The following is a 25,547-nucleotide window of genomic DNA, read 5'->3' on the forward strand; positions in this document are numbered from 1 at the left end:
AGCAACATCGTTGATATATATACAGAGAAAAGAGTCGGCCCGAGAATTGAACCCTGTGGTAGCCCCATAGAGACTGCCAGAGGTCCGGACAACAGCCCCTCTGATTTGACACACTGCACTCTATCTGAGAAGTAGTTGGTGAACCAGGCGAGGCAGTCATTTGAGAAACCAAGGCTGTTGAGTCTGCCGGTAAGAATACGGTGATTGACAGAGTCGAAAGCCTTGGCCAGGTCGATGAAGACGGCTGCACAGTACAATCTTTTATCGATGGCGGTTATGATATCGTTTAGTACCTTGAGCGTGGCTGAGGTACACCCGTGACCAGCTCGGAAACCGGATTGCACAGCGGAGAAGGTACGGTGGGATTCGAAATGGTCAGTGATCTGCTTATTAACTTGGCTTTCGAAGACTTTAGAAAGGCATGGCTGAATTAACTGTGGTGGCAGGTGCAGTGATGACTGCTTTAAGGAGTTAAGTGTAGAGGGAAGTGGTGTGGTGTGGGAGGTTGGCGTCAAGTGCAAAAAAAAGGGATATGTGCTCCAGTAGTTCAGAGATGGAACCTGGCGAGAGAGAGGATGAAGTATCTGCGGTGAGAACCGCGGAGTTCGGGCTTCGTCCCGAGGATGATAAGGTTGATTCTGGTCCAGTGGGAGTGAGATTTATAGAGAGAATGGATCCTTGCATTTTGGCTGATCCATATGTGGTGTCAGGTTGGGTGGAGAAATGGTTGGTGAAGGTAACTTGGAGTGGACTCGTGATGATTTATTGTGTTTCGTCCGCCCAGAGGGAGTGGGCGCCTCGGAAAACGCAGTTAGGGACAAACATTTGACTTGATTTGCTCTTCAGAGCAGGATGCTGTTGAAAGGAGTGATAATGAGGGTTACATTAAGTGTTGAGGAGGATCAATTGAAGATTCCTGATGTCTGTGACGCCCGCCATTTGGTGAGATATAGATCCAGTGGAGAGCATGGGGAAGCGGAGAAGACATTGTCTGTCATGCTGAGTTTTTGATACAGTTTGATACAGTTTATGGGCATGTTGCAGCAGTGTGTAGGAGGGAGATGCCTAGGTGTGAGAAGTGTGCCGGCGAGCATGAGACGAAGGAATGTGTGGTATTGGTGGAGAAAGTTATGTGTGTTAGTTGTGGGTGCCCATGGGGCTGGAGATCAGTGGTGTCCTGTGAGAGAAAGGCAGATTGAAGTTGCCATGGTTAGAGTAGTACAGAAAGTGTTGTATGCCGAAACAGTGAAAAGAGTCGTAGAGGAAGATGGGTACAGGGTGAGGGATCCTGAGAGCATTCCTGTGAGTAGGCAGAGACCAAAAGAGAGAGCAATGGGAATAATATGTGCTTCATTAAGGTGGGCTTTTTGGCATTTTATAGCGATGGTTGTCAATTGTACTGCAGACATCGATTGAAAGTCACAGAAAATAGAGGTTGTGGTGGCAGAGAAGTACTTGGGATTACAAGGATTTACAGCTGCAGAACAGCTGCAGGGGATGTTGAGTGGTAGTGTTATGTCCTCTCAGACTATTGGTCTGGAGTAAGACTAGATATGGTTAAATAGTGAAATGGGTTGGTGTTTTTTAGATAGTGCTAATAGTTGGTAGGGCAATTTTCCTTTCCCCCAACTTTGTATTGCCACATCAAATAATTTAATTAATGTAGGTAGGCCGTGAATGGCCTCACACATCAGTACAGTAGGTGGCAGTGTATGCGCCTAAAAGTTGGATGCGATCCGTCAACCAAATCTCAAAGAAGAGTCCTCTATCTATCTCTATGTTTCAAGCACACAGCGCGCAACTTTTGACGGGCTAGTGGTTTATCAAGGAAGCAACTCATCTGGTTGGAGACGTGGCTCTGCCCGGCTGCCATATTGAAGCAATAGCAACACACAGCTTAACTAGCTATTCAACTATATTTTCTTTCTAAAGGCGCTTTCCATATACTGGAACTCGACTGAGCAAACACCATCGGGGATTGAAGATCGTTTTCCTGAAGAGAAACTAAAAATGGTGAGCACAGTGTCACATGTCAAGGCTTTATCTTCTTTTCCGCTTTAGTTTGATCATAACAAACATTAGCTTGCTAACGTTAGCCCCTTGGCACAATGAAATGAAAAGCAAATCAAACTTCACTTGCCAGACAACCACAAAGGTAACGTTAGCCAGTCAACTTTATTAGCTAAGTTAACTATATAACGTTAATGCTACAATTATTTAGCAGCTATTTAATGTAACGACATTATGTAGTTAAGTTAACGTTAACTAGCTAACGTACTACAAATATCAGCTAGTTCTTAGTGTTAGCTAACGCTAGCTGGCTAACTAACGTTAATAAGTAAGTTTGCCCAGCTAACTAGATAGCTAGCTACAATTTAACAATCTAGATAGATCTTTGCATTGTACAGGTTGTCTGCTACGGTTTGCTGGTAACGTTAAATACTTGGCCTTGCTAGGCTAGTTAGCTAGCTAGTTATCAATAAATGTCAACCAATGGATCGTGGCTGTATGACATTGTCATTGATTTGCACTCGGTAATCTAGTAAATGAAGTCGCTTGGATCAATGCGTTGCCTTGGTCCTGGTATTCTGGGATGGTAAGTGACTGAAAAATACTTTATTTTGTCACCTGTAGTAAATTGTAGCCAGCATATTCCGACCCTATCTTTATACATGTTTACACTGAGCTGCACTGGGGGTCAGAACACAATCATGGTTACATTATGACACCATGGAGCTGGCGTGAGATATTGGTTGGAAAACGTACCTCAATGTAGGGATGGAATATGCCACTGTACTCCAAATTGTACCTTTCCACACTGATACATTGAGAAAATTTAAATACTGCAATTTTTCCCTGAAAACTGTCCTTTTGTCCTCATGCTAGCTAGGAGCCAGAGCAGTGACATATCCTAACCCCACGTTTTCCGACCCATATCTCGTGCCGGCTCCACGGTGTCTTAATGTAACCATGATTGGTTTCTGAACCCAGTCAGTTCAGTGTAAACAAAAGTATTGGTAGTGTCGGAATCTGAGTAAATTGGCACATAACTACCTTGCTTGGCCAACAGATTTGTACCACTTATGGTTACCCTGTCTATCACTCTGCCATCATTAATGAAGACATCCCACTTATGAACGTATGTTTGCGATTCTCTCTGTCCTCCCTGCAGGTGCTTTTGGCAGCGGCGGTGTGCACCAAGGCAGGCAAAGCAATCGTGTCACGGCAGTTTGTGGAGATGACCCGAACGCGTGTCGAGGGCCTTCTGGCCGCCTTCCCCAAGCTCATGGGCATGGGCAAGCAGCACACGTTTGTGGAGACGGAGAGCGTGCGCTACGTCTACCAGCCGTTGGAGAAGCTCTACATGGTGCTGGTCACCACCAAGAACAGCAACATCCTGGAAGACCTGGAGACACTACGGCTCTTCTCGCGCGTGGTATGATCCGATCCAATACATCTTTATTTATCCATTACACAGAGACAATGGAAATTGTTCATTTTGCGGTCATAGTACTTAGGACCCACACACACACACGACAGGCTGTGAGCAGCACAGGGGATTACCCAATGCTATAACAGCCCACTGCTGCTTACGAGTTCAGAATTCATCCATCCCACCAATAACTTCAAATGGGATCATATCCCACTATAAACGTATTACTGTTGGTTTGATATTGAAGAGTTCAATTGTGTTTTTTCTCTTTTCAGATCCCGGAGTACTGCCGTGTGCTGGAGGAAGGGGAGATCTCAGACCACTGTTTCGACCTGATATTCGCCTTCGATGAGATCGTGGCCCTGGGCTACAGGGAGAATGTCAACCTAGCCCAGATCCGCACCTTCACCGAGATGGACTCTCATGAGGAGAAGGTGTTCCGGGCAGTCAGAGAGGTGAGACACTTGTAGCTAAAGTGCCCATAACATCCAGAGGGCGTTTGTGTGTGGCTTTAGCTTATAGTAGCCATGATTTGAACGTTCCTCCTCATCTGCTCGGCCCCACAGACCCAGGAGCGAGAGGCCAAGGCAGAGATGCGGCGAAAGGCCAAAGAGCTGCAGCAGATCAGGCGAGATGCCGAGCGCTCTGGGAAGAAGGTGCCGGCCTTCGGCGGGTTTGGCAGCACCGGGATGAGCAGCATGTCCTCGGGGTCGATCATCACAGACACCATCATCGAACCCGAGAAACCCAAGATGGCTCCCGTCTCAGTCAGGTACGCAAATTATGGAATTTAGGTGTTGAATTTGATTGTGTGTATAATTGTGATTGGCAGATAGGCCCCAGAGTTTTTCCTGATAACATGACCAGGGTTGGAAATTAACTTTTTGGTCCAACAGCCACTGGCAGGTAGATGAGAATCTACTAGCCACTCAGTTTCTTTTTTTTACCAGACCAAATATTTTTTGGGCATAATTACACAAAAAATCACATGACGGATGAGTATGCTTTGTAATGTTTCTAAAACAAGAAATGTATTACTATAAAGAAGTAATGTGGTATATTGTTCCATTTAATTTATTTTTTGTGACCCAAGTCTTTTATCCAATATGTTAAAATCAATCCTTTAGTTAGAATAGTAAAACAGATAAACAGTTCTACAATTAAACATTTTAAGAATCAACAAAGTGCCTGCCCTGTACAAAATGCTAAGTGATACGACTTATTTCTTATTATTATTATTAGTTCAGGCCTCTTAACACTGGCATTTTTTTACAAGGAGTACGTAAATTTATATTTATGAGAACATAAATAAATTGAGGAGCACAATTTAAATTATGAGTGATTTTGGAGTGTTCCATGCTCAAACAATGTAACCTGAAATATTTGATTCATTCGGTGAGACATGTTCAGCTGCCCCTGTAAGGGGTGGGCCATTACTATGGCAACGGCACTCTGTCAGAGATGATTGAGAATCTCTGCACTAGCAGCAGACAGTTGCAGCAAACTCAAACTAATATTGAAAACAACCTAGCATGTGAACAAAACTATGTAACTAGACAAGAAACATGAGAATAAAGTCACACTTTAGTAGCCTTTCGTGAATTCGACCTTCTACATTTTGGCTTTAGATTGGAAAAAAACTGTTACCAAATGCTGTGTGTAACCATCCGTCAACGTGGCCGGTGAAATACGTTCTTGCCCACCAATGCCATTCTACCCGCATTTGGCGGGTGTTAATTTCCCACCCTGAAAGTGACCTGACCAGGAAAAACTCTGGGCCACAGATAGAGGCTGGTACTGACAATCATGTGTCTCCCACAGGCCAACCGGATCCAGCAAAGCCCTCAAGCTGGGCGCCAGGGGGAAAGAGGTGGACAACTTTGTGGACAAGCTCAGGGGGGAGGGGGAAACCATCATGTCCAACACAGGGAAAATGCCTTCGCTTGCATCCAATGTCCTACCGCCACCAGTTAATGTGGAGAGGTACATTGTTCCTGTTCTTCAAATGTTCATTTTTGATAGTAAGCCAAGGCTGTGCATCAGTCTTTATCTTGCAATCAATGTCTGTGCTTTACTATTGACATAATTCCCGTGTGTGACGATAAAACCTCAATCTTAACCTTAATGACACCTGTGTATGTATGTTTTCCTCAGTGTCCACATGAGAGTTGAGGAGAAGATCAGTCTGACCTGTGGACGTGACGGAGGTCTACAGAACATGGAGCTCCTGGGCATGATCACCCTGAGAGTGACCGACGACAAGGTCGGCCGCATCCGCCTTATGGTCAACAACTATGACAAGAAGGGAGTACAACTGCAGGTGAGTTGTTCCAATCCAGACTGACCCATGACCTTTTGTAAAGGCTCATGGGTTGTGTTCATTAGGTTACAAGGTTGTGAAAAATCCAGTGTTCTTATTTGACTAGTAACCCCAGCACCATTCCATTTTAAAATGTTTCTCCCTGTGTGCTCCTACTGAACACGGCCCAATGTATTAGATTGATGCAACAATTCATCCCATATCAGATATATAATGTATGTCCACTGTGTTGAAATTGATTGCATCTCCCCTGGTATTTAGACACATCCCAATGTGGATAAGAAGCTCTTCACTTCAGACTCTGTGATTGGTCTGAAGAACCCTGAGAAGTCTTTCCCCCTCAACAACGATGTGGGGGTGCTGAAGTGGAGACTCCAAAGCACAGATGAGGCCCTCATACCTCTAACCAGTGAGTCTCATTCAACCTGTCATCCTGCCGGCACCATCTGTGATCTGCAGTTATTGTAGTATGATTTATTTTTATGCTAACTATAGTACATTTTTAAATGTCATCGCACCTTTGTTTTGTCTGTAGTAAACTGCTGGCCTTCAGAGAGTGCTACTGGCTGCGACGTGAACATTGAATATGAACTGCAGGAGGAGAGCCTTGAACTCAACGATGTAGTTATTGCTATCCCTATACCGTGAGTACATGGGTGATAAAATGTTAATTGTATTTTATTGTGTTGCGACTGTATAACAACCTTGCTGGGTTTTCTATTGTCTGGTTTCCCAGAGACAGATTTAAGCCCTGGACTAAGAAGCATGTGCATTATAGTTCCTCCATTGAGGTGTTCTTTAGTCTAAGACTATGCTTCATTTGTGTCCGGTAAACCAATCAATCACATGTATTTATAAAGCCCTTTTTACATCAGCCGATGTCAAAGTGCTGTACAGAAACCCAGCCTAAAACCCCAAACGGCAAGCAATGCAGGTGTAGAAGCACGGTGGCTAGGAAAAACTCCCTAGAAAGGCCGAAACCTAGAGAGGAACCAGGCTCTTGAGGGGTGGCCAGTCCTCTTCTGGCTGTTCCCGGGTGGAGATTATAACAGAACATGGCTATGATGTTCAAATGTTCATAGATGACCAGCAGGGTCAGATAATAATAATCACAGTGGTTGTAGAGGGTGCAACAGGTCAGCACCTCAGGAGTAAATGTCAGTTGGCTTTTCATAGCCGATCATTGAGAGTTAGAGACAGCTCAAAAGAGACAGCCCAAAGTTGATGGTTGCGTTGTTCATAGTACATGGGTGTATTTCCTGGTTGTAGGTCTGGAGTTGGGGCACCTGTGGTAGGAGATGTGGATGGAGAGTATAAGCACGACAGCAGACGGAATGTTCTAGAGTGGAGCCTACCCGTCATAGATGCCAAAAACAAAAGCGGCAGCCTGGAGTTCAGTATCGCCGGGCAACCCAACGACTTCTTCCCTGTCAACGTGTCCTTCGTATCCATACGCAATTACTGCGACATACAGGCAAGTTCCCCCTTTTTACATTGACGCTTACTAACTATGCACATTTAGGCCTACAGTCATTGATGGAACACAATGCTCTTGCTGACATTGCTATCCCTGCATTTCACTCATCACATTACCTTTTTCTCCTATTCCCTCAGGTTGCCAAAGTGACTCACGTAGAAGGAGACGCACCAGTAAAATTCTCTTTAGAAACTTCGTTCCTCGTCGACAAATACGAGATCCTGTAAAAAATCTACGTCAAACTCCGGAGAAGACAAAATAAATACTTGCCCGCCTGTGTAACATTTGAGACTACACATCAACAGGACTCAACTCTTCTAAAGCCCCTCTGGCGGTGGAGCGCAGTATTGGTGTATTTATGTTTGTATGAGAGAGAAAAATCTACTGTGTGTGTGTGTATATATATAATTAAATTTAACAGGCAGCGAAACATGCTGTTGTCTGCCGAGAAGAGGCGGGAAGTCAAACCATGACAATTGGCAGCAGAGGAGGGAGATGGGTGGTGCTCTTGATTAGGTGGTGGTGGTGGTGGGGGGGACGGTACTAGCTACAAACAAGCATCAGGGACGTGTTCGTTAGGACGCACGACAGGGAGAGAAAAAATCCCACCGTTTTGCAACAAGAACGTATCCTTTCTCGTTTGCGGAAAACTAAAGTGAGCCTTTCTAATTCTACAAGTCCAGGTAGTCCCTCCCTGATTCAGTCAGTTTTCTTCCGTTTGGTGCCTAATGAACATGACCCTGGTGGCTGAGGAGCTGGTCAGTATTCAGCTGGTTCATCGCCCTACTTTTGAGGTTGAGAAATTAGTCATCCCCAACCCCAAAGAATAATGCATCCTCTAGCAGAGCCATTTAGTCTTTTATACATTGAACATTAAACATTGGACCAGATTTAAGAAAGCAGGACTACTCAAGTGGTCTTTCATGTTTGTTTTTTAATCATAACTACAGGTTCACCAGAAACCAATTTTAATGCCGCCTGTTTACCCACTAAAGGCAGGTTTTGTTTTTTTCATTAGACTGGTTGATCTCAATATATAGCTTCAGGTGTTGACTGTGGTATTAAGAAACTTAAGATTGAAAAGAGTAAGCATCCAATATGGTTGCGTAGATCTGTCCAGCTAGTCCTCTAGCAGTTGACATTAACCTGTTCTCTCATTGCGTTTTAACTTGTCCTTTTGGGTTCTGTAAACATACCTAGAAATGCAGTAAACATCAGCACTGTAAATGGTTTTTGGCATTTTCTTTCCCCCTTTTCAAAATTCTACTCATCTCAAGTACGAACTGTTCATCTCTTCCCAACATAGGCATAGTTATTGAAAACCAGACAAAGACAAACCATGAAAACAGCCAATTCACAAGGCTAACCACCGCATTTGTGGCTATAGGAGTTCTTTAAAAGTAATCAATTGAAAGCTCAATACTATTTACAAACTTCTGTTGTTAAAAAGGGAGATCCGATCAGTATACTGTGGTCCATATCAGTTCTGTCTTCTGCCTTCAGTCATCAAACCAACATCAATAGAAGGAATGCTTTGGTCCTATTGCAAGGGTGATTCTGCTGCCAGTGACACCACCTCCCTCTCATGACTCCAGTCAGTCATTTACTCCCATGATGAGTGAATGCTCTCCTTTTAAAAGTCCATTTCATCATAAGAACAACATGTAGTGGTTTCATTTTTGTTTTTATGTTTTGTTTGTATTCCTGGAATTTCAATGCGGTTGGTTGGATAATGGGTTTTGAAGATGGCTAGATGGGACATTTAACTGTAAAGAAAGAGGGAATCATAACATTCCAGTATAAAATTTGATTAAAAAGATCTTTGATTAAAGTGTATTATTCAATTTTGTGGTCATTTTTTTTATTTTTTTATAATTTTTTGGGGGGTAGTTTCAATGTTCATTAATACATTTCAATGACGTTATAGACAGGTTGGTTGACGTGCGCAACTATGTGGCAAAATAGACAGGGTTGGCTTAGGGTGCATTCGTAAATTCGCTCTGGACGTTTGTAAATTAAGAGCGTTTCACTCATTGTGAGAGCGTACACTGGAAACTGGTTGATCCGAGCGTTCTGACCTACCAATGGCAGTCAAGCACCCAAGCTAATGGGCTAAAGTTAGCTAGCTAGTTACTTCCAGACATAAATGAGAGAACCATTGTACTTGGCCTAGCAGAGCTGGTTATGCTGTTTTCATGTTATCCAGAGGGTTGGTGACTAACTGTGCTGCTGGCAACAATTTAAGCTTTTTTGCAGTTGTTTACTGACTGACACCAGCCACATTCGATGGGTGTTGAGCGTTCGTAAATTCATCAGTTATTCTGCGCTCTGGCACACTCAGACAAGAGCGATCTGAAATCGGCATAGATAGCCAGGGTGAATTTACGAACGCGCCCTTAGATTGTTGACATGTAAACTATATTTAGTCTCCAAATATACAGTTGAACAATGAGCACTTGTCTCAAATACATCATTACAGTTGTTGGTTAGCCAGCTAGCATTTTTTTTGCCATATTAGCAAAGATGTGACATCAGTCAAAACAACATGGTATCAAGAACAAGATAAAACTAGCTGAAATGAGCCATCTACGATACCCCACATGGAAGTTTCTTGCTAGCCATCTGGCCATTCAGAATTAATCACAACACACAAACTTCTGCCCCATTGAAGACTGTGCATCGTTTGTGACTTTGTCAACTAACCCTTTTTTTTACATGACCCTAAAGGCGCCCGCGTACTAGGTTCAGTTTGCTCCTAGCAGAACTCTGAATCGCATACTCCCTTAAAAAGACCTTTGCTAGAAAAACAAGGGGGGAAAAATAGAACTGTGATATTGCTGTCTGTCCCACTTGAGATGCTGTAGCAACAACAGCCAGTATAGTCCAAAATAGTATGAATGAATCTAAGATAAATCAAGAAATCTGTAATTTTTATGGTTTTGCCAGGGAGGTGTTAGTTGTGCAATTTTACATCTAAGATGTTTGGTGCAGTATTTCTCAAGTAAAAAAATTGTGCATGTAAACTAGTCGTCTCTCGTTGAATGACAACCAACACTTTAAGGAATCCCCACTTCTTTGAGTAAGTTTTATAAAAATATTTATATATTTTTTATATTACTTCGGTTTTGTGTTAGGGACAGAAAGTAGTCTGTGGGAGGCTAGGAGACATGTGTTGTATAGTTCGTTTTTTGGGATGTCACCTCTTGCCAATGTGGGGCAATGATGCATAATGTGATGGGTCAGGTCATAGGTTAGGTTAAAAGGTAGACTCAGCGAGATGACGTAGTAGGTCAATTTCCTCAACAACTAGGAATGTAGAAGGGCTAGCTGTGCCACCAGAGACTCTGGGTTCGCGTCCAGGCTCTGTCGCAGCCGGCCGCGACCGGGAGGTCCGTGGGGCGACGCACAATTGGCCTAGCGTCGTCCGGGTTAGGGAGGGTTTGGCCGGTAGGGATATCCTTGTCTCATCGCGCACCAGAGACTCCTGTGGCGGGCCGGGCGCAGTGCGCGCTAACCAAGGTCGCCAGGTGCACGGTGTTTCCTCCGACACATTGGTGCGGCTGGCTTCCGGGTTGGATGCGAGCTGTGTTAAGAAGCAGTACGGCTTGGTTGGGTTGTGTTTCGGAGGACGCATGGCTTTCGACCTTCGTCTCTCCCGAGCCCGTATGGGAGTTGTAGCGATGAGACAAGATAGTAACTACTAACAATTGGATACCACGAAAAAAAAAATTATAATAATAATAAAAAAAAAAAAAATGAATGTAGAAGGGCGAGGCTAAACTTCTCCACTGTTTTGGTCCCGTAGCTACCACGTTGTAGTGGTGTGAAGCGCACCCGTGCACATGAACAGATACTGTGTGATTGTATAAGAGCCAAGTCTTGCATCAAGCTCATCTCAATATCTGCGGTGCTGCTAAAAGAAAATCTACCTTTAAATTATAAAATTAATCTCAATGTGACCCACCAGATTCAGAAGCTTAAAAACTCCATTAGATTTTAGCCACTTGTTTTTTTTTACTAAATCTGAATATAATTAATGGTTTTATATTTTATTTTGGAATCAAAGATAATAGTTTCAGTATAGTTTTTGTTTTTCAAATGAGTTTGTTAATTATTTAATTTTATTTGAATAAATTGTTTTTTTCATGATTAGTTTTAGTTTCATTTTTAGTTTACTATAATAACCTTGAGCTGGTTTGACCAGCAAAACCACACCATCATTATTATATTTCCCAGCATGCTCTATTGCAGTTTGATTTTTTGGGGAATTGTTGGTTTCAATATCTGTGTTTTTGCATGCACATTGATTGATTAATGAGTCTTATGTTACACAAAGATACATAACATAAATGTTTCTAAACAAATCCAATTTTGGGGATTTTTTTCACCTGTTACTGAAGTGGTTGTTCCAGTTCAGACGGTGTAGGTAGTCTCATTTATTCATATTTTTAACCCAGGCAGTCATTCTGAATGCAGATTGTGTATGAATAAAAGTTACAAATGTTGGATATCCCCAATCTGGCTGGATTCCAATAGGAATTAAACATCACTTTGCAAGCCAGCAGGCCAGATCTGTACACAATTGTGCAACATTTTCGGCGACCCATTTTTGACTCGTGAGCACTACTTTCAAAACGACTCACTGCAATTATACAAAACCTTTGACTCATCAGTAATAATTAAGCACTTTGATGCTGGTTTTGCTGGTCACCAGCATACCTGTAAACCCCAGCATCAAATCGTCCAGAACAACAAACGCTGGTCACCAGCAAAACCAGCACTAGCATACAGTGCCTTCAGAAAGCATTCACACCCCTTTACTTTTACCACAGTTTTTTGTGTTACAGCCTGAATTTAAAATTGATTACATTTAGATTTTGTGTCACTGGTCTACACACAATACCTCATAATGTGAAAGTGGAATTATGTTTTCAGACATTTTTATAAATGAATAAAAAATTAAAAGCTGAAATGTCTTCAGTCAATAAGTATTCAACCCCTTCGTTATGGTAAGCCTAAATAAGTTCAGGAGTAAAAATGTGCTTAACAAGTCACAAAAAGTTGCATGGACTCTGTATATGAAAATAGTGTTTAACATGATTTTTGAATGAGTCCCTCATCTCTGTACCCCACACATACAATTATCTGTAAGGTCCCTCAGCTGAACAGTGAATTTCAAACATGAATTCAACCACAAAGACCAGGGAGCTTTTCCAATACTTAGTGGAGAAGGGCACCTATTTGGTAGATGGGCAGAAATGAAATGTCCCTTTGAGCATGGTGAAGTTATTAATTACACTTTAGAGGGTCTTAATACACCCAGTCTCTACAACGATACAGGCGTCCTTCCTAACTTGCTGGAGAGGAAGGAAACAGCTCAGGGACTTCACCATGAGGCCAAAACAGTACGAGTTTAATGGCTGTGAGAGGATGGATCAACAACATTGTAGAATACTCCACAATACTAACTTAATTTCAAAACATGCATCCTGTTTGCAATAAGGCACTAAAGTAAAACAGAAAAAAATGTGGCTAAGAAATTAACTTTATGTCCTGAATACAAAGAGTTATGTTTGGGGCAAATCCAACGCATCACATCATTGAGTACCACTTCATATTTTCAAGCATGATGGTGGCTGCATCATGTTATCGGTATGCTTGTTATTGGCAAGAACTAGGGAGTTTTTTTTAGGATAAAAGGAAACAAAATATAGCTAAGTACAGGCAAAATCATAGAGGAAAACAGACACTGGGGGACAAATTCGCCTTTCAGCAGGACAATAACCTAAAACACAAGTTTCTTACCAAGACGATATTGAATGTTGCTGAGTGGCCTAGTTACAGTTTAAAAAAAGAAAAGGAGAGCTGCACACTAAGAGCTCAGATGCAATAATTTAATAACAGTGATAAACAACCTACTTGACAGAGCTTGAAGAATTTTAGAAAATAATAATGTGCAAATATTGTACAATCCAGGTGTGCGAAGCTCTTAGAGACTTACCCAGAAAGACTCACATCCAGTGGCGACCCAGCATTCAGGCCCCCACATTTTTTTGGCCTTGCCTGTTTTGCATGTTATTTTAGCATTAATATGTTTCACTTATCAGTTTGCAAACAATATAAAAATATATACATCATTGAGTTAATAAAGCCGAATACAAACATGGTCTATTTTTTGTTTTCTTGAGTAAGGTGGCTTCAAAATGCAGGTGTTTCAGCCTAGTTCAGTGCTTTCTGTGGTGGGGCAAACCAGCAAAAAATACGAAGCATTGCGCCATGATTGGCTCAGTGTTTTGTCACTCATGAGGGCACTACGTCGCCGTCAAGTCTAAGGGGAGAGCTAGAAAATTCTAGCCCTCTGGGTGCTACCATAGAGTTACATTAGAAGTGCCCATCCAAGAAGGCTCAAGGTCATTGGCCACAGATAAAATGACGTCAAATCACGTTATATCTACAGTAGCTTTGATTGGACTGATCATGTCAACATCATACTTTCAAAATCTTAGCTAGCAGTCATCATCATGAATCAAGTCGACAATCTACTGGCAAATCCTTTTTAATTCTTGTCATATGAAGAGAAATACTGAAGAGACATTTTTGATAAAACGCATCGATGCTCATCAGCTATTGGACATCAACATTACACAACAAGTTGAAAATCGCAAATTCAACAATGAGTGGTTTGGAAGGAATCAGTGACAGTGGCTAATGTTAACTGCAAGCATTGCAAAGCAATCACTATTCAGTGGAGTGACTGTGTGGTCCCAAATCTGGGATTAAGGGGCTCTTTTCCAAATTTAAAATTATAAACATTCAGCATTGGCCATGCTGTCACTGAAGCATGATTTGTGCCGTGCTCAAAACAACTGTTAACTCGGAACTGCAAAAACTTGACTTCAGTGAGTTCAAGACAACTGGGAAATCAGGAATAAACGAGCGCCGACTGGGAAAATACGTTTTGAACGGTCACCCAACTCGGAAATTGTAAATCAGCCCTCTTTCTAGAGCTACAACCTGAAGATCAATGACGTCATCATGATTCGACCTTGTTTTTTTCCGAGTTCCCAGCTGTTTTGAAAGCACCCTAAATCCAGAGAATGCCAGACTTGGATGACAAAATTTGCCCACGAAGGACTGCCGTGCCATCTTCCTGTTCAAGTGAGCAAAGTACAACAAGGTGAGTCCAAAAATGTCTTGTATGCTGCTGCAAAAATGTAATATACCAGGGAGATATGTATTCTGTAGCTAAGAAAGTAATACTAAGTGTATGTTGTGTAGTAAGATGTTAGTAGCCCATGTGCCTCACCCTAAAAATGTGGTCTATTTACCCCTCTTAATTTTGCCTACTTTTCTGACTTGGTGGTGCACATATAGCCTATAACCTGTTTTAGAGAAATATAGTCATTGAATATTGTAAGAGCTTTCATTGTCTGCTTATATGCCCTTTTTATTTATCCTATGGTTTTGACTTGGTGTACAGGGAGAACACTGTAAGAATGGCCCATGTTCTGAATTCTGTCACTGTACATGTCAAAAGTGCCAAACAAATAGTTGAATTGACTACGTCGGACCAAGCTTGTTCATTAATTTCTTAATCGAAATCACGGATTGCCTCTAATCCGCTTGTCGTCCCCTTATACCAGACTTTGTACATCTCAATTGTCATTAGAAACCACATTTGTTCAAGCAAGTCAGCCATATCAGCTATGTTCTTTTTAAAAGGCAGTAAATGAGGCTGAATGAACTGTTTCGCTGCCAGACAAGGCTCCACTGATAGCCAGATGTAGCAGTGGTAAGATGTTGGGACAGCGTTATGTAGGCCATTTGTGGGCACCGTTTGTCACCGTTACAGTGCAATGAATGTATTGTTTAGTGTTGTGTTGTGGCTTTGCTGGCATGCATCCCACTTGTTTATTTTTTTTGCCCCATCAAGATTTACATGCTAAAATTGCCACTGCTCACATCACAACTGTTATCGCTGCCAAAGGGAATTCTAACATGTACTGACTCAGGGGTGTGAATACTTATGTAGGCTAAATTATATATTTCTGTATTTAATTTTTATTACATTTGCAACAAATTCTAAAAGCATGTTTTCACTTCGTCACTATGGGGTGTTGTGTGTAGATGGGTGAGAACATTTTAATTGTTTCCATTTTGAATTCAGGCTGCAAAAAAAAAAGTGGAATAAGTCAACGGGTATGAATACTTTCTGAAGGCACTGTATGCTGGCCTATGCTGGGGTGGGGGTTTCAGCAGGGATCTTTCTCCTTCTGACACCTCATGGTGTGCATGTATGCATGGACATGCAACACCCATCACCATACTGTATCGCCCTCAATCTTTTAACTTCAAAACCCCCTGTTTATATCTTATATCTCAACAGGCAGTTCTCAGAAAAGAAGTGGAAGTGGATAAAAATAAATATGAGAAGTTTATGTTCATGAATCATTTTTCCATCAATAAATTGTGCGCTCTCACATTGAATATTCCATCACACACATTAAACAAAGGCCTGTCTTGGGGAGATTTTAAATTGTGTAAAGTCCGTCCTTTCCTCGACTCGTAACCCAGAAACCATAAGTGGTTGCCATATTTAGGAGAGTGTCAACTTGGTAATAGGCAAACTGAGGAGTTTGCTCCTCTCCTCGATTACCTGCAAATACAAGCACATTCGTTTCAATATTAATCTCTTCGCAGATCCTCAATATACATTTGAGATTCTGCCAAGGAAGTCTGGACCCAAATTAGGTTGCAGATGAGTAACCAAAAGGCTGTTACCGGCTCACTGCAGATATTCATCACACCTGACCCCTTACACCAGAGCTGTGTTTGAATACTCATACTAACCGCACTAACTGTACTATTTGTGATGTAAATTCAGTATGTAGTATTCTTATTGGTCATAGTATGGATATAGTTAGTATGACAAAAGTTCCAGGATGTCGTACTAAATGCACCAAAATATGAAGTATACAAGCAGTGTACACTGTTTTCGTGTTTTTAGGGCCCATAATGCAATTAATCAGAAAATGGGTGTGGATTCACAACTTTTTCAGATTTTAAGAAAATGGCAGAAAAAATGCAGCCGCATTTCAAATAAATTACACTTTATGTTGGCTGTCAATTTGTTAGCTACGCTATCCTTATGAACCGCAGCACATCATTACAGCTGTATGTATTGGTATGTTAGCTAGCTAGCTAACGTTTGTTGGCTACTAATACATCGCATTTGCCAGTATATTAACTATGTGTCATTCTTAGCTAAATGGTATAGTCGTTGTGCGTTCTCAATGGTCATTGTTAATTCGCTCTGGCTATCTACTCCGATTAATTTACGAACGCTCAACACCCAGAGTTGAATATGGCCGGTGTCAGTAAACGTCGGAAAACAAATTATAAATTGTTGCCAGCAGCACAGTTAGTCACCAATGCTCTAGATAACATGAAAACCACCATCTCTGCTAGGGCGAGTAAAATGGTCAGAGTGAGGTGGAAGTAGCTAGCAAGCTAGCCAACATTAGCCAGTTAGCTTGGGTGCTTGACTGCCGTTGTGAGGTCAGAACGCTCGGATTAACCCTACTCCTCGGCCAGAGCGTCCAGCATGCGCTCTGAATTTACAAACGGACAAAGTGACAACACTCTGAATTTACTAACGCCCAAAGGGCACTCCAGATTGAATGTACGAACACGCTCAAAGTCGTAAAATGTCTAGCTAGTAATTTGTTATGCTAACAAGCTAGCAAGAGGTTGCATAGCAACAGCATCAACTTCTGGTAGACAGGCGAAGCGCTAGTAAACTCAACTGAAAGGATACCGTTCGTTTAGAGTATACTAAAATAAACTAATAGTATATAGTATGTAGTATATACTCATTAATTATGTAGTATACAGTATGGGTATTTGAACACACCTTAGGTGTAATTGAGTTGTTACTATAGAAACCCAATGACATGATTCCCCTGAACCTCCTTTTGCCATTGAAATTCTCAGTCTAATCTTATGGGCTTGCTGACACAAATGTAAATATATTTACATACACACCTGATTGGCAGATAGGATTGTCTTTAGACTCTAGAGCAGGGGTGTCAAACTCATTCCATGGAAGGCCAAAACTGTGTTCGAATACCCATACTAACATACTGTAACATATTCTCCAATACTGTTAGACCATTACCATGTCAATCAACGCTGAATCGAAACGTAGTTCACACACCGGATTTTGATGCCAACACAGTCACTACAGTCCCATTCGTTTTCATTGCAGCCTCGTTTGAATGTCGTGGTTACGCACATTTGTACGGAATGGGGTGAGTTTACGTTACACTCAGATGAGAGGCCTCTGAAATCGGAGTAGATAGCCAGAGCGAATTTACAAAAGCACCCGAATGTCCATTGAGAACGCACAACGACTATACTATTTAGCTAAGCTAAGATTGACGGGAATAATAATGTCAATAAACATTGGGTAGTTAGTTAGATAGCCTATAGTTAATATACTGGCAAGTTTGATGTATAAGTAGTCAACTAACGTTAAGTAGCTAGCTAACAACATACCGGTATATAAGGGATTTGCGTCAATTCAAATCTGGTATCAGGACAAAATGTGGTTCAGAGTCACCGAATATACTTTAAGTATTTTTATTAAACTCAAGCGATAAATGGTAAATGCAATTTTCGTATATACGGGTTCTCTGTATCACCTCGCAGGGCAGAACAGAGAACTGGCAGGATGTAAGTAAACAGCTGTTCTTATACTGTGACAGACTAGTTCCAACCTGTCTGTTGGCCTATCACAGTGGAGGCTGAGCGTGGTTTAAACTTTGCTCAGCCTATCGCCGGCGCTCAGGCTAGTCCCAGCCTCTTGGCGCTTTTTGGTGTCCCGGCGCTGTTGCTGTGTAGATTACGCTCCCTCACCCCAGAGACTGAGCTCAGACAGCTCTGCAACATTGTCTGAGCTATTTGCACCTGCATACAAAGCACACTGTTCTCATTCAAGGCTAACCACAGCTTCCCAGCACACTTATCTGGGGCTAACTGTTACTTCCAGCACACACACACAGACACCCAGGCGCCCAGGCTAACAGTTGCTAATATTATATCACATGTGATATAGCATTGGGTTATAGTGCAATAAACACAAATCCTAACAAAGTTACTGCTGTAATGACACGCTATGTGGTTCGTAAGGACAGAGTAGCTATCAAATTATCAGCCATAATAACGTGTAAGGTAACTTATTTGAAAAGTCATTACTTTATTACATTGCTCTACAGTTTAACATTTGTCAAAATTAATTAAGGCAATGAATTTGTACTCCCTCTCGTTGTACTTCGACTGCATATTTTCCGACATTTTCTTCAAATCTGGAAACGATGTGAAGCCACGCCCCTAAAGTACTGAAATAGTGTCCTCTGCGTGTATATTTAATATTTTGGCCAATTTAGTACAACATCCGTAAACTTTTGGCATACTAACTATATCATACTATGACCAATAAGCATACTATATAATCAATTCACGTCACAAATAGTACAGTTAGTGCTGTTAGTATGAGTATTCGAACACAGCTCTAGTGTCTGTAGGTTTCTGTTTTTTTTCTCATTTCAATTAAGCCCTAGACAACCAGGTGTGGGGAGTTCCTTACTAATTAGTGACCTTGATTCATCAATCAAGTACAAAGGATGCGAAAACCCGCAGATACTCAGCCCATCGTGGAATGAGTTTGACACGCGCTATAGAGACTACCCAGCTCATCCCTTCAAAGTAGGATGATACATATGCAAATAAAAGATGAGCGGTCATTTGTCAGAATAATCCAATCAGATCGTCATGCTGTGGCCCAAAAACCATCCCACCTGAACGGGCTGAAATTCCATGGGCCTCATTTATCAATCATATGTAGGCACAAATCTGCATAAACCATGCATGGGATCATTCCCACGCAAAGTGTGAGATTTATGCCACGTGTTCAGATGATAGTTGGAACTAGGAAACTCTAATATGTCCGACTTGCTAACTGGTTAAATGCGGTACGTGTATAACTACAACCAGTTAGCACGTCGGAAATGTCAGAGTTTCCTAGTTCGGACTAGAACATGAACGTGGCATTATCAACATGTACGTTTGCTTGAGAGTGTATGTAAATTTACGCACAGCCACGTCCATGCGTATGCACAGTGACAACTGGTGGAATATATGGAATAAGGGAATTGCTTGTTAAGCGTAGAATGGGGAACATATATGTTGAACATTTGTGAAATTGTGAGAGTAATAATTTTTCGATTTCATCCTTACAAAAAATATTGCAGTTTTGAAACTAGTAAACGTGCAGTAACTGCAGCCACTGTGGTATTTTGGACAGCAGTAATTGCAGAATAACTGCAGTGTACTGCAGTTGAACTGCACTCTAACAGTTACACTGTAAAATTACAGCATTAAAAAAAGTGTTATTTTGGACGCAGTATTTGCAGCATACTGCAGTTATACTGCATTTTGACTGCAATTATTTGTCTGTAGGGATTGTATTTCCATTGTAAATTCATGCAACATATTTTGACATGCTCTATAATTTGACGACATCACTGCGTTTGTTACGATAATCCATGTAAAGTACAGGATTTCTTTTTTAAATTAGAGGTAGGTGTGAAAGTGAAACCATTGTTGAAATAATATAAAAGACTGAGATAATGGGGAATCGAATGAGAGATGGCTGATATTGCTGTTGGAAGATATGGTGGCTGGCACACGCTGAATTTCGCAGAGTGTGTTTTTAGAGACAGGTGGGACTTTTTCAGCAGGAAGTACAGATAGGTTTTGGGAAACGATATCTGATGAGGCTATCTTATTTTATTTTTGTGAGGATTTAAGACCTACTTTAAAAAGGCAAACGCATGCCATTCCGGTGCACATCCAAGTGCTATCCACCCTCGGGTGTTTGGCAACCCGGAGCTTTCCAATTGACATCACACAGTCCTTGATGAGCCAATGTTTACCGATGTAAAGACAGTTTCAAGTTGGATATTCAATGGATATTTGCGCTTTCAAACCTCAATAGCTTTCAAACCACTTGTGCCACAGACTCCAAATAAGTGTCATGATGTTAGAAAAATTGCGCTGAACATTGCACAGGTCTTATTTTCACCATTTGGACATTAATTCACTTTCCAAAGCTAATAAACATGTGGAAATGTGAGCAGCATTTTGTATTCCTAGTTGAATTAGTTAGGGAGCACACCCTTTAGTTTGTCCGTTTTCATCTCACTCATGTTACATGATTTTTTCAAAATTTAAAATTTCAATACCTCCTTGGTCATGTGACCTACTGACCTTAAACAAGGTTCAGAATGTACACTCAGTAGGCCTACACATTGCACATCCCTTAGTTTGTCCATTTTCATCTCACACGGTTTTACATGAATTTTGTAAACTTTAGAATTTCAATAGCTCCTTGGTCATGTAACCTACTGACCTCAAACAAGGTATGTACACTCAGTGGGCAAGTCAGATCCGTAACTTCAGGATAAATAATGGCTCTAAGGGCTGGGTCGGTCGGGCTGGGGTGCAAAGAGGGGCTCGAGCCGCAGTTGGGGGAGCAGTCCCTCCGTTGCCCTCCTCTCGCCACCGTAGGATGTTTGTTGTGCGGCCCATCTCACGGTCTCTCGTGCGTGGTCTCACAAGTGACTGCGTGCGGGGGTACGTCGGGGTGGTGTCCGTTGGCGGGCCGAAGGCAGACCGGTGGGGTGGTTGGGTCCGGTGGTTGGTGACGGCGACTCTGGATGTGCGCCGGGCCCTTCTCACGGATCTCCCCAGCTACGGCGATAGCAGCTGACTTAGAACTGGTGCGGACCAAGGGAATCCGACTGTTTAATTAAAACAAAGCATCGCAAAGGCCTGAGGTGAGTGTTGACGCGATGTGATTTCTGTCCAGTGCTCTGAATGTCAAAGTGAAGAAATTCAATGAAGTGTAAACTAATCCTGACCTTGACAGGACACCAACACTCATGAGACTCGAGGCGGAGAGTAAACCCATTGGCCCCGCAGTGATAGGGCATTGCATGAATCTGGAGGTATCTCCAGCTTGTCTGGGGAGGGAGGCCTACATCTGATGTTGGTAGTACCATCCAAGCCCATTGATTTGCTGCGGACCCGTAAAACGGACAGATGAAGCCTAGGTTCCCACTGGGCACGGATCACTGAATGTCAACTTGATGAAATTCAAAGCCACCTGTCACAGTCACACTCAAACCACCCAAGCACATTTGGTATATGTGCGAAGCTACTATCTGTGGGATTTTGACTGAACACCTCTGTCAGAATCCCCCCTAAACGTAACGATACCGTAGCACCACGGATCTTCGGTTGGCCCGGGATAGTCTGCCTCTTTTGGCAGGTGAGTAGAGCTGTTCGTGACGAGGTTGGGGTGCGGCCGGATGAGTTGCCGCCCCTCTCCTGATGCGCACCGCATGCTTCTGGGGAACCTGGTGCTAAATCATTCATAGACGACCTGATTTTGGGTCAGGTTTTCATACGTAGCAGAGCAGCTCACTTGCTACGATTTATTGACAGCCAGCCCTCGATCCAAGCTTTTGTTGGGGACGCATCTTCCTCCAACATCCTCCTTCTTTACTTAAGGGTTACCAGGTGCACGCAGAAGGGCCAGGGGCCAGAGGCCAGACACAGAGTGTGAGAGAGCCCAGGCAGGCAGGTAGAAGGCGTAAGACATTGACATGGGGCTCTGGATAGGTAGGAGGCTAGGTGGTCGCCCATCCGCCCGGCCCGTCCTCTGGTGGGACTGTGAGTCAGGTTGGGACTTGCTGTGGAAGTCGAAGGGTCACCAGGTACACAAGGAGGCCTCCATCAAGGCGGGGGTTACTCAGAGTCCGAGCCGAGGCGACCGGACACGGGGGCCATGGAGGTTGGAATGGGGACTTTTTATTTAACTAGCCAAGTCAGTTAAGAACAAATTCTTATTTACAATGACGGCCTACCCCGGCCAAACCCGGACGATGCTGGGCCAATTGTGCGCCACCCTATGGGACTCCCAATCACAGCCGGAAGTGATGCAGCCTGGATTCGAACCAGGTACTGCAGGGACGCCTCTTGCATTGAGATGCAGTATCATAGACAGCTGTGCCACTCGGGAGCCCGACTTAGTCTCTGAGTGAAAAAAAGCAGGTGGGTCACCAGGTGTACAGAGACTGTTTCGAGTTACCAGGTGCACGTGGTTCCCGACAGCGGGAATATAGACGTCTTAGTGTCCGGGGAGGGGTGCTTAAGTGTGGGTGCCCTGGATTGCCCGGTGGGCAAAGTTATGGAAATGGCTGATTCACGGCAGGGACGCGGTGATGGGTGATTCCCAGTGAGAGGGGTGTTGACTGGGTGGGGAGAGCAGGTGTGGAGGCCTGGAGGTCTGTAGTTCCAGGGACTAAGCTATACACTCACAGGCCCAGAGGGCAGGCAGGTGGGCAGGGAGTGTAGGCCTAGAGGCCTGGAGTCAGAGGTCACCAGGTCAATGGGGTCCTGCTTGGAGGTCAGGAAGGCCCCAGGCAGAAGGCCCAAGTGAATAGGTGTGTTTGACACTGTCCTTCAGGGGAACAGAGCAGGCAATTAATGTAAAATCGTGTTAGATGAAAATGGACAAACAAAAAGGTGTGCCATGTATAAGGCTAGTCAGTGGATATTCTGAACCTTGTTTGAGGTCAGTAGATCACATGACCAGGGAACTATTGAGATGAAAAAAGTTAAAAAATGTATGTAAACCCGCGTGAGATGAAAATGGACAAACTAAAGAGTGTGCAATATAGAAGGGTAGTCAGTGGACATTCTGAACCTTGTTTGAGGTCAGTAGATCACATGACCAAGGAGCTATTAAAATGTTGAACAATTATTAATGTAAAATCACCTGCAATGAAAAGGACAAACAAAAGGGTGTGCAATATAGGAAGGTAGTCAGTGGACATTCTGAACCTTGGATGAGGTCAGTAGGTCACATGACCAAGGAGCTATTGAAATTTAACATTTAAAAAAAATCATGTAAAATCGAGTGAGATGAAAATGGACAAACTAAAGGGTGTGCAATATGTAGGCCCACTGAGTGTATATTTGGAACCTTGTTTGAGTCCAGTAGGTCACATGACCAAGGAGCTATTGCCATTTTAACGTTTACAAAATTCATGCAAAATCGTGTGAGATGAAAACGGACAAACTAAAGGGTGTGCAATGTGTAGGCCCACTGAGTGTACATTCTGAACCTGGTTTGAGTCCAGTAGGTCACATGACCAAGGAGCTATTGACATTAGAAAGTTTGAACAATTAATGTAAAAATGTGTGAGATGAAAATGGACAAACCAAAGGGTGTGCAATATAGAAGAGTAGTCAATGGACATTCTGAACCTTGTTTGAGTCCAGTAGGTCACTTCACCAAGGACCTATTGAAATTAGAAAAATTGAAAAACATTGAACATTTATGTAAAATTGTGTGAGATGAAAATGGACAAACAAAGGGTTGTGCTACATATAAGGCTACTCAGTGGATATTCTGACAGCAGTTTGAGGGTTGTAGGTCACTTGACCAAGGTGCTATTGAATTGTGAAAGTTTGAAAAATGTATGTGAGATTCTTTGAGATGAAAATGGACAAACAAATGGGTGTGCAATATATAAGTCTAGTGACCGGATGTTCTGAAAGTAGTTTGTGGGTTGTAGGTCACATGACCAAGGAGCTATTGAATTTAGAAACATTGAAAAACATTGAAAATTAATGTAAAATCGTGTGAGATGAAAATGGACAAACAAAGGTTGTGCTACATATAAGGCTACTCAGTGGATATTCTGAAAGTAGTTTGAGGGTTGTAGGTCATAAGACTATGGAGCTATTGAAATTTGAAAAGTCTGATGAGATGCAAATGGTCAAACAAAAGGGTGTCCAATGTGTAGGCCCACTGAGTGTACATTAGGAACCTTGTTTGAGGTGTGTGGGTCACATGACCAAGGCACTATTGAATTTCAAAATGTTTAATAAATTATTTAAAATAGCGTGAGATGTAAACCAACCAAAAGAAAAGTGTGTGCAATGTGTGTTTATGCCATTGGGTTAACTAGAACCAGTTCTGAAAGTTTTAGGAGTAATGGTTAAAGAGCTATTGAAATTTGAAACATTTGATTTGTCACTATGTTGACAGTCCCTAACTGCTGTTGTGGACGTAAGGAAATCTACAGGCGAATATCCGTCGAATATCCAACTTAAATCTGTTTTTACCTCGGTCCAATGAACAGCAACGCATACAATTTCCATACACCATCGCACAACAGGTTGAAGTCAAGAGGGGTTTCTTTGCCATCATGCCATCAATGGGTTCCCAAATACGAACGGAGCAACAGAAGGCACCCACAAACCCATACAATCACCATCTTAAAACGATTTATATGTAAACAGAAAAGGCTTCCACTCTTTATGTGCATGTGATGCCCAAAAGACGCTGCTGAATAAGGTGGCTAGGTGGAACGCACAACAGCATTGTTGGCCTATACGCCTACAGGTGGGAGCGGTTGAGGATGGATGGCTTATTGGTGAGTGTTGCCTACTCAAGTATATTTGCCATTGCTAAAGCAACTTGAGTTGTCCTAATGGTCCTCTCTTTGTAGATGTTTTTTTTTTGTACTGGTCAAGCCACAACTGAGCGAGCCAAATAAAACCTTTTAGTTGTACTCAATCTCTGACACTAGCCCATTCTATTTCAGTCTGAAATAAAATACATGTATTAGCTTTTATAGGTTGCACCTTTGTGTTTCATGGTATGGCGTTGTATATTCCCCACAGGCTTTGAATGGATGGCTTTGACCATATATTAATTAGGAGCGTTCCTAAATGCAAACAGCCAAGGTCGTGCACTAGCACTGAGGCTGAGAACAATTGGTATTTATCAATGGTTACCTCCTACTGGTGTGCTTATGACGCTTGTTGGGTTGTTTGATAAATCACACATTTTCTATGGGTATGACCATTCTAAATTCCGTTTAAGTAGTATTTTTGAATAGTTTCTATTCAATATTGATATGAGGCCCGAGGAGTTCTCTTCAAAAAGCTCTTACTTTAAAATAGCATTATTTTCACAACTTCAGCGTGGAAATATCTTTAAACTGGAATATCACATTTCTTACTGAACTGCACCTTTAAAGAAATAACTTTTCCGGAGGACAGCTCTACTCTGTGTTAAATGTGTAGGCCTATATGAGACTCAGAATTGCAGAAGAGCAGTTTGTTTTGATTAAGACCGAGTAAACAGAACAGGCAGCTGAGTCTGGACAGTCTGTTTC

At 42.4% G+C, this 25,547-nt stretch overlaps 1 protein-coding gene across 1 annotated transcript; it reads left to right on the plus strand.

The window, feature by feature from the left end:
• The first annotated feature begins 1,823 nt into the window (after positions 1-1,823).
• LOC120028570 (coatomer subunit delta-like) lies at positions 1,824-9,074 on the plus strand. The gene is made up of 10 exons (XM_038973765.1): positions 1,824-2,013; positions 3,173-3,436; positions 3,709-3,888; positions 4,000-4,205; positions 5,255-5,416; positions 5,588-5,753; positions 6,015-6,162; positions 6,289-6,397; positions 7,023-7,227; positions 7,368-9,074. Exons 1-10 carry the CDS (start codon positions 2,011-2,013, stop codon positions 7,455-7,457), a joined length of 1,533 nt encoding a protein of 510 aa, XP_038829693.1. The 5' UTR covers positions 1,824-2,010; the 3' UTR covers positions 7,458-9,074.
• Positions 9,075-25,547: the final 16,473 nt, after the last annotated feature.

The sequence above is a fragment of the Salvelinus namaycush genome, chromosome 34 (genome assembly GCF_016432855.1).
Source record: "Salvelinus namaycush isolate Seneca chromosome 34, SaNama_1.0, whole genome shotgun sequence".
Taxonomy (NCBI): domain Eukaryota; kingdom Metazoa; phylum Chordata; class Actinopteri; order Salmoniformes; family Salmonidae; genus Salvelinus; species Salvelinus namaycush.

Coding starts and splice junctions, on each gene's coding strand:
- LOC120028570 (XM_038973765.1), top strand. Junction 3,437..3,708: donor TACGGCTCTTCTCGCGCGTG/GTATGATCCGAT, acceptor TTCTCTTTTCAG/ATCCCGGAGTACTGCCGTGT. Junction 7,228..7,367: donor GCAATTACTGCGACATACAG/GCAAGTTCCCCC, acceptor CTATTCCCTCAG/GTTGCCAAAGTGACTCACGT.